The sequence below is a fragment of the Hyla sarda genome, chromosome 3, assembly GCF_029499605.1.
Source record: "Hyla sarda isolate aHylSar1 chromosome 3, aHylSar1.hap1, whole genome shotgun sequence".
Taxonomy (NCBI): domain Eukaryota; kingdom Metazoa; phylum Chordata; class Amphibia; order Anura; family Hylidae; genus Hyla; species Hyla sarda.
In genome coordinates, this window is record NC_079191.1 from 99,292,030 (window position 1) to 99,308,482 (window position 16,453).

General features: G+C 38.8%; 1 protein-coding gene across 1 annotated transcript in view; it reads right to left on the reverse strand.

Annotated features, from left to right (window-relative positions):
- The window catches only part of RNF13 (ring finger protein 13), a 74,858-nt gene that overhangs the window by 49,603 nt on the left and 8,802 nt on the right, over positions 1–16,453 (reverse strand). The window contains exons 2-3 of the mRNA XM_056564765.1: positions 5,299–5,421; positions 3,012–3,092 (exon numbers count right to left, since the gene is read on the reverse strand). Coding sequence (XP_056420740.1) covers positions 3,012–3,092; positions 5,299–5,406 — 189 coding nt within the window. The 5' untranslated portion in view covers positions 5,407–5,421. The remainder of the gene's footprint in view (positions 1–3,011; positions 3,093–5,298; positions 5,422–16,453) is intronic.

Consider the following 16,453-nt stretch of genomic DNA (forward strand, 5'->3'; position numbering starts at 1 on the left):
CCGTGCCTAAGGTCCAGGCAGGAGCAATCAAGCTGCAGAAACACTGATCAATTCTATAGCTCAGCAGTGATCAGTGTAATACATCCTATGGGGGCTATAATATTGCCAAAAAATATATAAAAAATAAAAAAAAGTGAAGATCATTTCATCCCTCCCCTAATAAAAGTTTGAATAATTTTTCCCCATTTAAAAAAAAATTTTTGGTCACTTTTTATATCATGAAAATTTTTTTTATAAAAAACAATCAAAAAGTCTGATCAATACAAAAATTGTACTGCTAAAAACTTCAGATCAGGGCCACAAAAAAAAAAAAATTTGCCCCAATACCGGCCGGTACACCGAAAAATAAAAAAAAGTTATAGGGGTCAGAAGATGACATGTAGTTATGATTTTTTCCAGAAGTAGGACAAAATCAAACCTATATAAGTAGGGTATCATTATGAAGTACAGAATAAAGAGAAGGTGTCATTTTTACCAAGAAAAGTACTGTGTAGAAACGGAAGCCCCCAAAAGTTACAACATGACATTTTATCTTCAATTTTGTCCCACAATGATTTTGTTTTTGGTTTCGCTGTAGATTTTTGGGTAAAATGACTGATTTCATTACAAAGTAGAATTGGTGGCGCAAAATATAAGCCATCATATGGATTTTTCGGTGCAAAATTGAAATTGAAATAAAAAATTTTAATTTAAGGAGGAAAAAATTCCACCTTTTTACCAAAACCAGCAATTCTTGCACTTTATTATTTATTTTTTATGATGTTTACTGCACTGGATATATAACATTAGCGTTTTAAATTACAAGTCGCTACAAACGTGGCGATACCATTTATGTATTTTTTTTTTTAATAATAATACAGGGTTTATTGGGACAGGGGTATTTATTTTTACACTTTACTTACTGGAAACATTTTATATCGATACCTTTTACTTTTTCAATGTTATACTATACTGCAGTACATTTGTAATGCAGCATACTTTTACTGTCAGTATACAGGGTGGGCCATTTATATGGATACACCTTAATAAAATGGGAATGGTTGGTGATATTAACTTCCTGTTTGAGGCACATTAGTATATGTGAGGGGGGAAACTTTTCAAGATGGGTGGTGACCATGGCGGCCATTTTGAATCCAACTTTAGTTTTTTTTCAATAGGAAGAGGGTCATGTGACACATCAAACTTATTGGGAATTTCACAAGAAAAACAATGATGTGCTTGGTTTTAACGTAACTTTATTCTTTCATGAGTTATTTACAAGTTTCTGACCACTGTCATCTGAAGGCAATTGTCTTGGCTGTGGAGATACGAGATGTGCATCACCTGAAACTACAAATACTGGAAGCCTGTGCTAGCATTTCTCCTGCGGTGTTGCTATCAGTGTGTGAAGAGTGGGAGAAGAGGGTTGCATTGACAATCCAACACAAAGGGCAGCACATTGAACACATTTTATAAGTGGTCAGAAACTTGTAAATAACTCATGAAAGAATAAAAATACGTTAAAACCAAGCACATCATTTTTCTTGTGAAATTCCCAATAAGTTTGTGTCACATGACCCTCTTCCTATTGAAAAAACAAAAGTTGGATTCAAAATGGTCGACTTCAAAATGGCCGCCATGGTCACCACCCATCTTGAAAAGTTCCTCCCCTCACATATACTAATGTGCCACAAACAGGAAGTTAATATCACCAACCATTCCCATTTTATTAAGGTGTATCCATATAAATAGCCCACCCTGTACATTCACAGTTCGCCTGTGAGAACCAGTCTATGGCTGGACCTTACAGGCTTCTGTACTTGACAGATAGGAGGCCATCATCTGTCCTCCTGCTGCCATTGCAACTATTGGGACTCTGCAATCTCCTTATTTGGGTTGTCAATGAGGGACAGGAGGTTTCAGGCGGAGGATGACAGGTGTCTCCCCCAGCCGGTCTCCTGTGGTTTGTCGTACAAAGTCAAATAGGCAGAACGGATGGGTAAGTATGTATTCGCTGCAAGCATGTACATACACATATATATTAATATATATATATATATATATATATATATATATATATATATATATATATATATATATATATATATATATTTATATTATATTATATTATATTTTATATATATATATTTATATTATATTATATTTTATATATATATATATATATATATATATATTTATATTATATTATATTTTATATATATATATATATATATATATATATATATATATATTTATATTATATTATATTTTATATATATATATATATATATATTTATATTATATTATATTTTATATATATATATTTATATTATATTATATTATATTTTATATATATATATTTATATTATATTATATATATATATATATATATATTTATATTATATTATATTATATTATATTTTATATATATATTTATATTATATTATATTATATTTTTTATATTATATTTTTTATATTATATTTTATATATTATATTATATTATATATTTTACATGTGTGTATGTGTGTGTATATATGTATTTTTTTAAATCTATTTAATCCTCCAAGCATTTAGCAAGGAGCATAATGTTCAGATTTATGGCAAAATAGCTTATGCCTTTAGTAGATTTAATAATACATATTATAAACAGACAATGAAGCATCACTTAGGTTCTTCTCCCCCTTCAAAACCTCAAAGGCAATGAGCAATTTCTTTATTCATTTCACTGTTCTGAGAGGAACAGATTGTAGAAACAGATCCCATCTGTGCAGATTAAAATGTACCCAGCTGATGATGATGTCTCATCGCTATAATGAATGGCTCCATACATCCCAACATTTCATGTTGCACATGGACACAAACTCAATGAAGTGGCCACCTGTGTGGAATATATTAAAGGCGCTATTCCCCAAAATAAATCAGAACAGAAGAGTCTGCTCAGGTGTTCTTCAACCCCCCACTAAAAACGTGCACATAAGCACAAAGATAAAGCAAGCAAGACAGAGCTGCCATAAACCTGATCTCCACATACCTTTAAGCCATCACTTGGAAGTCTGTAGCCAAAACGTGCAGGAAGGTCATCAAAAGACTTCGACACATTGTCAGCTGAGTGCTAAAAGAAAAGTTCTCTTCAAAAAGTTGTTTCTTCATACATTAGCACATTATAAACAGATACAAGATAGCATAGCTATAAAAGATGGCAGATTTATTATTAGTAGAGTCTAATAATCCAGCACTTCCTTTTATCTATATAAGGAATGAAGCACATGGCTCGTTAGTGCAGTATGGCACAAGAAGTTTTTACAGGTCTGCAGTATGGGATCCGTAGGCAGCACTGTCACAGAAGCAATGCAGTATGAATTGGGACCAGGGTATGGTTTGTTCTGAAGTACAATATAAGCACCATGCTACAATACATACAGTGGTGGACAATATTACTGGCAGCCCTGAATATTAAAGGGAACTTATCACCATGAAATCTACTCTAGATCGAGATAGATAGATCTATATCTCTATCTTTGTGGAAAAAGAATCAGTAAAACTTTATTGACTAAAATCTCTAATCTTTCCATAAATGGGCATTGTCAGATCCAAAAACTTTTTTATTTGTTGCTACTGATGAAAATTAGAGACCTTTTTGTAATATGGTTATTTAAAATGTTTTGAATATTTAATTAAGAAAATGGCTCCTGAAAATCCCCCACTAGGGGTCCCCATATCTACTGGGACTCTAAGCAGTCCTGCAGCAGCATCAGCTTGTCCACGAGTCATGGACAAGAGATGACACATGGACAAGGCTGCATGAGCAGACACACCAATCAAGCATAAAAATTAGATGTACATGGTCAGGATTAGGTACCGAGTAACTTTTTTTGTGGGATCTGACAAGTGGGCTTTAAGGAGTCCAGTGGATGGTCCCATCATTAAGTGATACCATCCAAAGGACTCCTAATGATAGAAAGAGCAGAGAATTCACTTAAAAAGTTACCAGTTATGCCAAATCTTTTCCTACAAAACATGATCAACTTGATCAGCTCTGATGCTAATAGATTAAATAGCATTTCAGGCTGCATTTCCAGTATTTGGGGAAAAAAATGGCAACTGAAGTTTTAAGCCTAAGCCAGAAGTAGATCCTTTTGAATACACTTCTGGCTTTGGCTCAAAAACTAATGCAATAGCATTACATTAATCTATGTAAGCCACCTAATGATGGCTTGTGATAGGCCCCTTAAAAAAAAAAAAAAAAAAAAGTTACCCCCCCCTTTTCTCATTTCTTTTTAAATAAAACACTGTACAAAAAAAAGAAAAAAAATATACACATTTGGCATTGCTGCATGCGTAATTGTCCAAACTATTAAATTATTATCTTTCTGATCCTGCACGGTGAATGACGCAAAAAATTTTATAAAAAAGTGATCAAAAATCCAGAACTAGACTAAAGTGGTACTGTTAAACACTACAGCTCATTGCACAAAAAACAAACCCTAACAAACCTACCTCGTAGGTCGAAAAGTAAAAAAAAAGTAGTAGGGGTGAGAACATCGTAATAAAGTAATTTTTTTCTTTTTCAAGTTTTCTAAATTTTTCTATTATATATATATATATATATTTTTTTTTTTTTTTTTTTTTTTTTTTATAGCCTTATTTCTGGGGAACAATTTGCATCTTTTAGTGTACTGCACACAGATGTGACTTTTTTTTTTAAAGATAATATTTTGCGGTCATTGCCCCTTCAATTCTACAAATGCATTTGGGTCCAATTAATTTTTGCCTGAGGATCCTGCCTGAGTTCCACATGTTCGCCTGCCATTTTAGGACGTAAAGTGCACATTATTGGAAGCCATCTTTGTTTCTGCTGTGTCATGTTTTCATCCCCAAAACCACAACATCATGGTAGGCACGGAGGCTTTTAGAATGCCTCCTAGTGCTATAGTAACCGTTCAGCACCCTGCAATTGCATTGCATGGGTGCAAATCAGAGCCCTGACAAGATCTAAGACAACCTTATAAATGGAGGTTACATTTCCGGCATTAGTGGGATCACTAAGGATAGTCACTAATGCTGGCTGCAGATAGTAACAACCAAGGGTGTCAATAATGTTTACTATAAATGTATAACACACTAATAAATATATATATATTATATATTATAATTATATATATATATATATATATATATATATATATATATATATATATATATATATATACACACATACACATATATATATACATATACACATATACATATATACATATACATATATACACACACACACACACACACACGATGTGTGAAAAACAGTTACTGTCACTTACCGCTATGATGTCAGCATTTACAGGCAGTAGGTAAGTGATGGCAAAGACATGGACTGCCCACACACTGACTTTTCTTACTGACTGAACACACATTTTCAAGATCTTCATTTTGAAGTCCACAACCTAAAAAGCAAATGCAGAGCAAATCAGCATATTTGGAAACATTTCTGGGTTAAGCTGGATTCTGTATTCAGTTTAAATAGTACACAATGTAACGTTCAGGTCTGTCCACTCCTTTTTGGCTGTTACTTTTTTTGCCCTTAAAAAGACTTGAAAACTGGAAAAACATTGAGAACAATCGACTGTTAGTCGCAACCTTTGCTATGTTGGGTCTCGAATCTCCAGAGAGCAGATGTTTTCTAAGTTACAGACTCATTTGACACAAAGAATAAGCTCTACATATGTTAATGGTTTAAAAAATATAAAAAATAAAGTGGTAGGAATGCAAAGTTCATTTCCTCATTCATGTTCAGACCCCTGTTATGTAGTTTGCAGGCTGCTCCTAGTTTTAACTTTTCACATATTAAAGGGGGTACTCCATCCCTAGACATCTTATCCCCTATCCAAAGGATCTCTGTACAGCACCCAGGGTTCGACAAATCATGGCCACACCCCTTGTGACATCACACCACGCCCCCTCAACGCAAGTCTATCTTCTTTTTAAGCTCTTACAACAATCTTATCTTCTGACAAATGTCAACATGAGTAAAGCAGGATTTTCTCTTCAAAATACATTTATGGCATAACCACAGGATATGCCAGACATCTCTACTAGATGGGAATTCATGGCGTGACTCCACAAGGGGGGGCGTGGCCGTGATGTCACAACCCCCGCTCCAAGTGTTCCGAACGCTGGGGCAGCGGAGTACCCCTTTAATGGTCCTTAGGAGTAATACATACAAAGTGTGTGTTTCAGGATGCTGCTGTCTGCACTAGCACTTCTTACAATTTCATTCCTTTACTGATCTATCCTACAATTGATGCGAGATCTCTTCTTTACGCTGTCAGACACTGATGCTGAGGAGTGTGCGATTTCCCACTACACCTCTGCAGAATCTGCTCTACACTTATAAACAGCATATATTATTTACCCCCATCCTATTTCTTCTTTCTACATGCTGATAAAGGACAGCAGGTGCACAGCTAAAGGCTTTTGGGCCCTGGTGTATAAATGTTCCTTTCCTCCCTCCAACTCTACACAACCTCTTTTCGGAAAAGCAACTTTCTGTGACTCTCAGATGTTTTCTAGTCTTTGTATACTGAGATATGATCAAACAGTAGACCTTGATATAACCATTAAAGGGGTAGTACCGCTTGCTTGTGTGCTTATGTATCTGTGGCTCTCCTCTAGAGATGCATGGAGGGGCCATGATGACCCCCACTCCTAGGACAAGGACAGCCATACAGGAGATCACAATGGGTCCCAGTGGTCAAACCCAAGAGATAGAGAGAGAGAACGTCTGTCAGTAGAACAACCATAAAGTTAATTGCAGGGGACTTTTTAGGGACTACTACCACTACTGTTAGCACAGCAAATGAGCCCTCAAACAGCCCCATTCACAAAAAAAAAAATAATAATAAAAATAGCGCTATTTTAACCATATTTACTTTAAGTTAACAGTTTTCATTTTTAAAGATTGTCAAATGGAACAAAAGCTTTATAAAATCCGGTATCGTAATCATACTGACCCACAGAATACAGATAATATGTCGCTTTTAGGCCGGGTTCGCACTACGGAATTTCAGAGCAGTATTCTGTTTTGAAATTAGTCCCTTAAAAAGGACACAGCCCATTTTGGCCTTCTCACCTTTTAACCCCTTAAGAACTGGGCCAATTTTCATTCTTGCATTTTTTGTTTTTTTCTCCTCTCCTTTTAAAATCCATAGCGCGTGTTTTTTTACGCAAACAATTGTACTTTGTAATAACATCTTTACTTTTACAATAAAATGTATGGTGCAACCCAAAAAAATTTTTGTGGATACAAACTTATAAGAAAACTAATCTTTCAACTTTTGGGGAGTTTGGTTTTTATGCAGTGCACTATGGTAAAAATGATACATTATCTTTATTCTGTAGGCTAATGCTACATCATTGAATCAGGGATCGGATGGCAGGAGGCAGGTAAAGGGACCCTCCTTCTCCATTTTGGCTCACATCAAGCCGTGGGGGGGGGGGGGGGGGTTCTGTGAGCTCCACTGAGCTGCTGGCATCTTCCACTTTCACTTAAGACACTGTGACAGGCATTGATCACACCGTCTAAAAGGGTTAAATGCCAGGCAGCGGCAGGATTCCTGCTGCCGGGCATAAGCAGCGAGTGTGAGACTACCGACACTCACTGCTCTGAAGCAAGCGTAGCGCCTGCACTAGCTTCAAAGCCACTTACAGATACGCCCTTAGTCCTTAAAGGGGTACTCCGGTGCTTAGACATCTTATCCCCTATCCAAAGGATAGGGGATAAGATGCCTGATCGCAGGAGTCCTGCTGCTGGGGACCCCCGTGATCATGCAAGCGGCACCCCGTTTGTAATCAGTCCCCGCAGCGTGTTCGCTCCGGGTCTGATTACGGGCGACTACAGGGCCGGCGGCGTGTGACGTCACGCCTCCGTGTGACGTCACGCTCCGCCCCTCAATGCAAGCCTATGGGAGGGGGTGTGAGAGCTCTCACCATGTAGTTCTATGGGAGAGGCGGGGAGGCAGCATCCGTGCCTCTCCCATAGAACTGTATGGGGAGGGGGCGTAACCGTTGACCTATCTAGGTCGATGCAAAGCGCATTAGCGCTCTCACTGAGCGCTAATGCGGGGGCCCCATTCAGGAGATCGCAGGGGTCCCCGCAGCTGGACCCCCCCCCCCCGCGTTCAAACACTTATCCCCTACCCTGTGGATAGGGTATAAGTTATATAATGCTGCAGTTCTTTAATCTTCCCACAGCTGATACTGTGCAAATGGCGATCTGCCTTCTGGTTGCACTGCAGGTGGTCCAATAAGTCTTTCAAAGCCCCCCTTATGCTTCAGTCATGATCAGTAGTGATCACTTATATCCACCATTAGGGGCAGGTTCCAAAGTCTATTAGGCAAGCATAACTCCTGCGCTTGCGTCACAGTCCCGATGAGGCTCAGGATGTACATGTACATGCTGGTGTGCCAAGTAGCAGGCAGCCAGGGCAAAAAGGTATGTCCTGCGTCCTCTAGGAGCAAAACTATATACACCAGTAAATTGATGAGTTATAGCACAGATATTTTCCACCCACTAGCTGACATGCATTGTGGTGCAGAAACAATCACAGATTGAGTCTCTTACCCCAGCATATTTTTACCAAAGAACGGCTTGTATTATGCCATAAGAATGGCTTTTATTTAATAGACTTCCCCATCGTTATTAAAGGATCCAGCATGAAGAAGTGTCCACTTGGTCGCTCCCCCAAGGGTTAGAAGAACCAGATAGCCACTTCCTACCAAGCCCAGCTATCTTTAACCCCTTAAGGACTCAGCCCATTTTGGCCTTAAGGACTCAGACAATTTAATTTTTACGTTTTCATTTTTTCCTCCTCGCCTTCTAAAAATCATAACTCTTTTATATTTTCATCCACAGACTAGTATGAGGGCTTGTTTTTTGTGCGACCAGTTGTCCTTTGTAATGACATCACTCATTATATCATAAAATGTATGGCACAACCAAAAAACACTATTTTTGTGGGGAAATTAAAACGAAAAACGCAATTTTGCTAATTTTGGAAGGTTTTGTTTTCACGCCGTACAATTTATGGTAAAAATGACGTGTGTTCTTTATTCTGAGGGTCAATACGATTAAAATGATACCCATTATTATATACTTTTATATTAGTGTTGCGCTTAAAAAAAATCACAAACTTTTTAACCAAATTAGTACGTTTATAATCCCTTTATTTTGATGACCTCTAACTTTTTTATTTTTCCGTATAAGTGGCGGTATGGGGGCTCATTTTTTGCGCCATGATCTGTACTTTTTTTTGATACCACATTTGCATATAAAAAACTTTAAATACATTTTTTATAATTTTTTTTTAATAAAATGTATTAAAAAAGTAGGAATTTGGGACTTTTTTTCGTTCACCGTACGGGATCATTAACATTTTATTTTAATAGTTCGGACATTTACGCACGCGGCGATACCAAATATGTCTATAAAAAAATGTTTTTTACGCTTTTTGGGGGTAAAATAGGAAAAATGGACGTTTTACTTTTTTATTGGGGGAGGGGATTTTTCATTTTTACATTTTTTCACTTTTTTTTTTTTTACACTAGAATAGTCCCCATAGGGGACTATTCGTAGCAATACCATGATTGCTAATACTGATCTGTTCTATGTATAGGACATAGAACAGATCAGTATTATCAGTCATCTCCTGCTCTGGTCTGCTCGATCACAGACCAGAGCAGGAGATGCCGGGAGCCGCACGGAGGAAGGAGAGGGGACCTCCGTCCGGCGTTCTGAATGATCGGATCCCCGCAGCAGCGCTGCGGGCGATCCGATCGTTCATTTAAATCGCGAACTGCCGCAGATGCCGGTATCTGTATTGATCCCGGCACCTGAGGGGTTAATGGCGGACGCCCGCGAGATCGCGGGCGTCGGCCATTGCCGGCGGGTCCCTGGCTGCGATCAGCAGCCGGGATCTGCCGCGCATGACACGGGCATCGCTCCGATGCCCGCGGTTATGCTTAGGACGTAAATGTACGTCCTGGTGCATTAAGTACCACCTCACCAGGACGTACATTTACGTCCTGCGTCCTTAAGGGGTTAAAGGGGTATTCCAGGCAAAACCTTTTTTATATATCTATCAACTGGCTCCGGAAAGTTAAACAGATTTGAAAATTACTTCTATTAAAAAATCTTAATCCTTCCAATAGTTATTAGCTTCTGAAGTTGAGTCGTTGTTTTCTGTCTAACTGCTCAATGATGATGTCACGTCCCGGGAGCTGTGCATGATGGGAGAATACCCCCATAGGAACTGCACAGCTCCCGGGACACGAGTCATCAGAGAGCAGTTAGACAGAAAACAACAACTCAACTTCAGAAGCTAATAACTATTGGAAGGATTAAGATTTTTTAATAGAAGTAATTTACAAATCTGTTCAACTTTCCGGAGCCAGTTGATATATGAAAAAAAAGGCTATGCTTTCTATTATAAAATTCTGCAGTTTCACAGTATAGCATAGTTCTTTCTATCCTGTTTCAGCTGACAGGTTCCCTTTAAGCTGGGGACATGAGGAGGCTCACCCCCCCCCCCCCCCCCCCACCAGCTTGATGTCACAGATGCAGCTTCACAAGGTCAGACCAGGATTTCTGATTTATCTGGCATTAGTCAGGGGTTATGTAATGGCTCGGTCAGCTGGTATTTTCCTGCTCTGTGCTGAAGGCCTCATCACCAAGTTGCACATTAGTTTTTTTGTGTGTCCTCCTCCAGCCTGCAGACCTAGTTATGCCATTTTGGGGCCGATCCTACCATGCACATTCAGGTACATGTGATAACCTCCAACTATAAGGCTCAGCTATTTAAAGAGCAACTATTACTTTAAAAACTTCTAACATGTCTGAAGTTTGGTAGGGGTCTGGGTGCCGAGACCCCCACCAGTGGCTAACATTAGCAGGGAGAAACACCGTGCCTATTCGTTTCTACTTGGCATTGCTTAGCTGTGCACAGGGAGTGGACAATAGATTTATAGAAAGGCGACAGATTTACTTTAGCTTTTTTTATTTATTTTTGATCAATCCATACATGGCTCTGGCACAGCTGAGCTCGTGCCTGCTCATTTTAGCCATAAGTGGGGTCTGAGCACCCAGGTTATTACCGATCAAAACTTTTTAAAGTAGGTACTCTATGGCAGTGTTTCCCAACCAGGGTGCCTCCAGGTGTTGCAAAACTACAACTCCCAGCATGCCCGGACAGCCAAAGGCTGTCCGGGCATGCTGGGAGTTGTAGTTTTGCAACACCTGGAGGCACCCTGGTTGGGAAACACTGCTCTATGGAATGCCAAACTATAAAGCCCCCTGACTGTAGAATTACCTAGATGTCCCATCACAGTCTGTCTAAAAGACGTTTTGTAACCTAAATTTTCAAGATATCAAATTCCCTTATTTGGACCTTGTAAAAATGCAAAACTGTTAATATAGAAGAATATAGCCGAAAAAAAATTTTTTTAATGTATTTTCACCAAATATGAGTTTTATTTTTTTTTTTTCCCCATTAAAACATTACCATATCATGGGCACCACTAGAGGGCCTCATTCCAGCTTGCCACTGACCTGATTTCGTAGCTGCCCTGGTATGGTCGTAAGGCACGAGGGTACCCAGTATAGGAATTAATAGTGGGTAGGTACACAGAGAGGAGGGGAGAAAACAGCCGTGGGCAGTGATTGGATGCAGGGCTGTGCACTCCCCCCGACCTACAGTATAGTGAGGGTATACAGTATAGTGAGGGTATACAGTATAGTGAGGGTAGAAGTGTTCAGGTACAGAATGTGATGACAAGAGTCATCCCTGCCGAGAGTAACACCTGCTCCATGTCTCCCATATTAAAATTCCTATTGGGCTAGCTATGCGCAGCTTTATGTTACTGTTCATACATGGTGTAAGCTACATATAATATTAAAAATGTTTCTCCAATACATGTAAGCAACAGCCAGGGTTTTTTACTGTTACCTAGTAGTAAAGTGATAGAACCAAAAAGGTCTTACATCCAAATTTATTGCATAAAATAATAATGTTCTTAGGAATTAAAATTGCTAAACTAAACGGTTTAAAAAAAAAAAAAAAAAAAAAAAAGTGGAAATTAACCCCTTAAAGGGTACCTCTCATCAAATAAACGTTTGATATATTTTAGATGAATGAATGTTGAATAACTTTCCAATAGCATGTTAATGAAAAATATGCTTCTTTCTATTGTATTTTTCCCGATCAGTCCTGTCAGCAAGCATTTCTGACTCATGCTGGAGTCCTAAACACTCAGAGCTGCCAGCCTGCTTTGTTCACAGCCAAATAGGCTGTGAACAAAGCAGGCTGGCAGCTCTGAGTGTTCTCCTTTGTGAACAAAGCAGACTGGCAGCTCGTAGTGTTTAGGACTCCAGCATGAGTCTGAAATGCTTGCTGCCAGGACTGGTAGGGAGACCCCTAGTGGTCATTTCTTCAAAGTGGAAAATTAAATAGAAAGAAGCATATTTTTTAATAACATGCAATTGTAAAGTTATTCTGCATACATTAATCTATAATATATCAAAAGTTTTTTTGATAAGAGGTACCCTTTAAGGACCGGGGGTATTTCAGTTTTTGCATTTTCGTTTTTTGCTCCTTGCCTTTAAAAAAATCATAACTTTCAATTTTGCACCTAAAAATCCATATGATGGCTTATTTTTGCGCCACCAATTTTACTTTGTAATGATGTCAGTCATTGTACCCAAAAATCTACGGCGAAATGGAAAAAAAATCATTGTGAGACAAAATTGAAAAAATAAAAAAACGCAGTTTTGTAACTTTTGGGGGATTCCGTTTCTACGTAGTACATTTTTCTGTAAAAATGACACCTGATATTTATTCTGTAGGTCCTTACGGTTAAAATGATACCCTACTTATATAGGTTTGATTTTGTCGCACTTCTGGAAAAAAATCATAACTACATGCAGGAAAATGAATACGTTTAAAATTGTCATTTCTGACCCCTATAACTTTTTTATTTTTCCGTGTATGGGGCGGTATGAGGGCTCATTTTTTGCGCCGTGATCTGAAGTTTTTGCATTGATAGGACTTACTGATCGCTTTTTATACATTTTTTCACGATATAAAAAGTGACCAAAAATGCACTATTTTGGACTTTGGAATTTTTTTGCACGCACGCCATTGACCGTGCGGTTTAAATAACGATATATTTTTATAATTCGGACATTTCCACATGCGGCGATACCATATATGTTTATTTTTATTTACACTGGGTTTTTTTTATGAGAAAAGGGGGGTGATTCAAACTTTTAATAGGGAAGGGGTTAAATGATATTTATAAACTTTATTTTATTTTTTTTTTTGCAGTGTTATAGCTCCCATAGGGACCTATAACACTGCACACACTGATCTTTTACATTGATCACTGGTTTCTCATAAGAAACCAGTGATCGATGATTCTGCCGCTTGACTGCTCATGCCTGGATCTCAGGTACTGATCAGTCATTCGGCGATCGGACACCAGGAGGCAGGTAGGGACCCTCCTGCTGTCCTGTAAGCTGTTCGGGATGCTGCGTCATGTGTCCTTAAGGGGTTAAACAGTACCTGCCACCAAATAAAACTTCCGGGCTGGAAGAAGCGTTGATTGTAACGCGAAACCGCCAGCTGTTGCCCATTTCTGAGCACTGTCAGCGGCGGCTGCTACTCCCACGCCATTCGAGGAGGTCCGGAATCCGAGGCCGCGATACCCGTACTGTGCGGTGAGTGCAGGCTATGTTTTTTCTTTGATTGTACTAAGTAAGTGTTTACCAACCAAGGTGCCTCCAGCTTTTGCAAAACTACAACTCCCAGCATGCCCGGACAGCCTTTGGCTGTCCGGGCATGTTGGGAGTTTTGCAACAGCTGGAGGCACCCTGGATGGCAAACACCGGTCTAGGCTAACTTGTGCATTCACGAGTATGGTGGGATTAAGGGAGAGGCGCTGAATGCTCTTTCTGATGTATGGCTACCTTAGCTACAATTCATGATAAAATTGTGGCATTACTTCAACATGCACTGGAAATTCCTTTTTGTCAGCAACAGATAAATACTTAGTGGTAATGGGATGGTACCATTTAGTGGTAATGGGATGGTACCATTTAATTTTTTGAAGCCCAATCCTAAGAGGGGAATTTATCATTAGTGGTAGAGCAGTTTTGTTGTCTTTATTTGGTAAAAGAAAATTGTGCAATGGTCTATTTGTACAAACATTTTGTGCCTTTTTTACATGGTGTAGTTGGAAGTGCTTTTACCATTTTTTAGGTGCAAAGCGTGACATTTTGGCACAAACTCAGGCCATCCAGACCACACCTACATTACTTTGCAATTTACAAAGGGCATGCACCTCTTATGGGGGAAGTAAAAATGATGCACGCCCTGGAAAATAGGGGTAGAAAATTTGATTAACACAGACAATGATAAATTCCTTCCCAATACTTTAACCACTTCGACACGTTCACGTGCTGGGACGTATGCATATGTCCTAGGGATCTCCTGCATTGCTGCGGGCAGCGTAGAAGATCGGTGGCGGGACCCGGCTGTCAAGCCCAGCCGGAGTCCCACTGCAGCTGCCGGGGCTGTGATCAAACCTGTCCCGGCAGCATTAACCCCATAGATGCTGTGATCAATCCTGATAACGCATCTATGGTGTTGACAGGGGGAGAGCGCTCCCCCTGTTCACCAACGGCAGCACCGTGATACGATCGTGGGTCGCTGTTGGTTGCTATGGCAGCAGGAGGTCAGATCTGCCTGCTACAGAAGCCTGTGAGCATCTGATTGGGTCATACTGTGCTGCAGTACAAAGGTATTGCAGCACAATATAACCTGTAAAAAATAAAAAGTTCTTCAATAAAGTATGAAGTGTAAAAAAATAAATGCCCCTTTCCCAAAAAAAGCCCTGTATTATCACCAAAACAGATCAAAAACATAGTAATATACGTAATAAAAGTCATATACGTAATAGGTATTGCCATATCCGTAATGACATGTACTATAAAACTATAATGTAAATTATCCCCCACGGTGAATGCCGTAGAAAAAAAATTAAAAATAAATACAAACAACAAAAAAAGAACAAAAAACTAAAAATTCGCCAATTTTTGTATAAATAGCGGGAAAAAAAAAAAAAAAAAAAAGATCAAAAGGTAGAACGTATCATAAAAATTATGCCAATTAAAAGTACAGCTCATCCCGCAAAATATAAGCCCTCACTCGTCGGACGAAAAATTAAAAAGTTACGGCTGTTGGAAATTGAATGGCAGAAAAAGAATTTTGCTCAGAAAAGGAAAAAGAACATAGAAAGCTATGAAAATGGGTATCGCCATAATCGTACTGACCCACAGAATAAATATAACATCACTTTTAATGCAGTGTACACCATTAAAAAAAAAAAAAACAACATGCCAGAAATGTTCCAGTTTGTCACAAAAAATGCTGCATGTGTCAACAGAAATGCACCACTTATATAAAGTACAGTATGTCAAGAAAAAAAACTCTCAGAATCGCTCCACTCAGAAAAAGCTTTCTAAAGTTATTACCATATAAAGAGACACACACAAAAAAAAAAAAAAAAAGCCTGATCATTAAGGTAAAAAAAATGGGTCCGTCCTTAAAGGGTACCTCTCATCAAATAAACTTTTGATATATTTTAGATTAATGAATGTTGAATAACTTTCCAATAGCATGTTAATGAAAAATATGCTTCTTTCTATTGTATTTTTCCCGATCAGTCCTGTCAGCAAGCATTTCTGACTCATGCTGGAGTCCTAAAACACTCAGAGATGACAGCCTGCTTTGTTCACAGCCAAATAGGCTGTGAACAAAGCAGGGCTGGCAGCTCTGAGTGTTCTCCTTTGTGAACAAAGCAGACTGGCAGCTCGTAGTGTTTAGGACTCCAGCGTGAGTCTGAAATGCTTGCTGCCAGGACTGGTAGGGAGACCCCTAGTGGTCATTTCTTCAAAGTGGAAAATTAAATAGAAAGAAGCATATTTTTTAATAACATGCAATTGTGAAGTTATTCTGCATACATTAATCTATAATATATCAAAAGTTTTTTTTATGAGAGGTACCCTTTAAAGCGTACCTGTCAGTGCAAAAGAAGAAGAAAAAAAAAGTGATCTATCACTCAGTACCTAATCTGGACCATGTAGGCTCCACACTTTTTTTTTTTTTTTTTTTTTTACATGGGTGACAGATGGGTGTACATGGGTGGGTGACAGAAGGGGGTAGAGGCGTGTACATGGGTGGCAGAGGGGTGTATAAAAAAGTGTACATGGGTGACAGATGGGTGTAGAGGAGTGTACATGGGTGGCAGAGGGGTGTAGAGGAGTGTACATGGGTGACAGATAGGTGTACATGGGTGAGTGAGGGGTAGAGGAGTGTACATAGGGCTGGGCGGTATGAATTTTGCCCCATACCGCTATACCAGTGG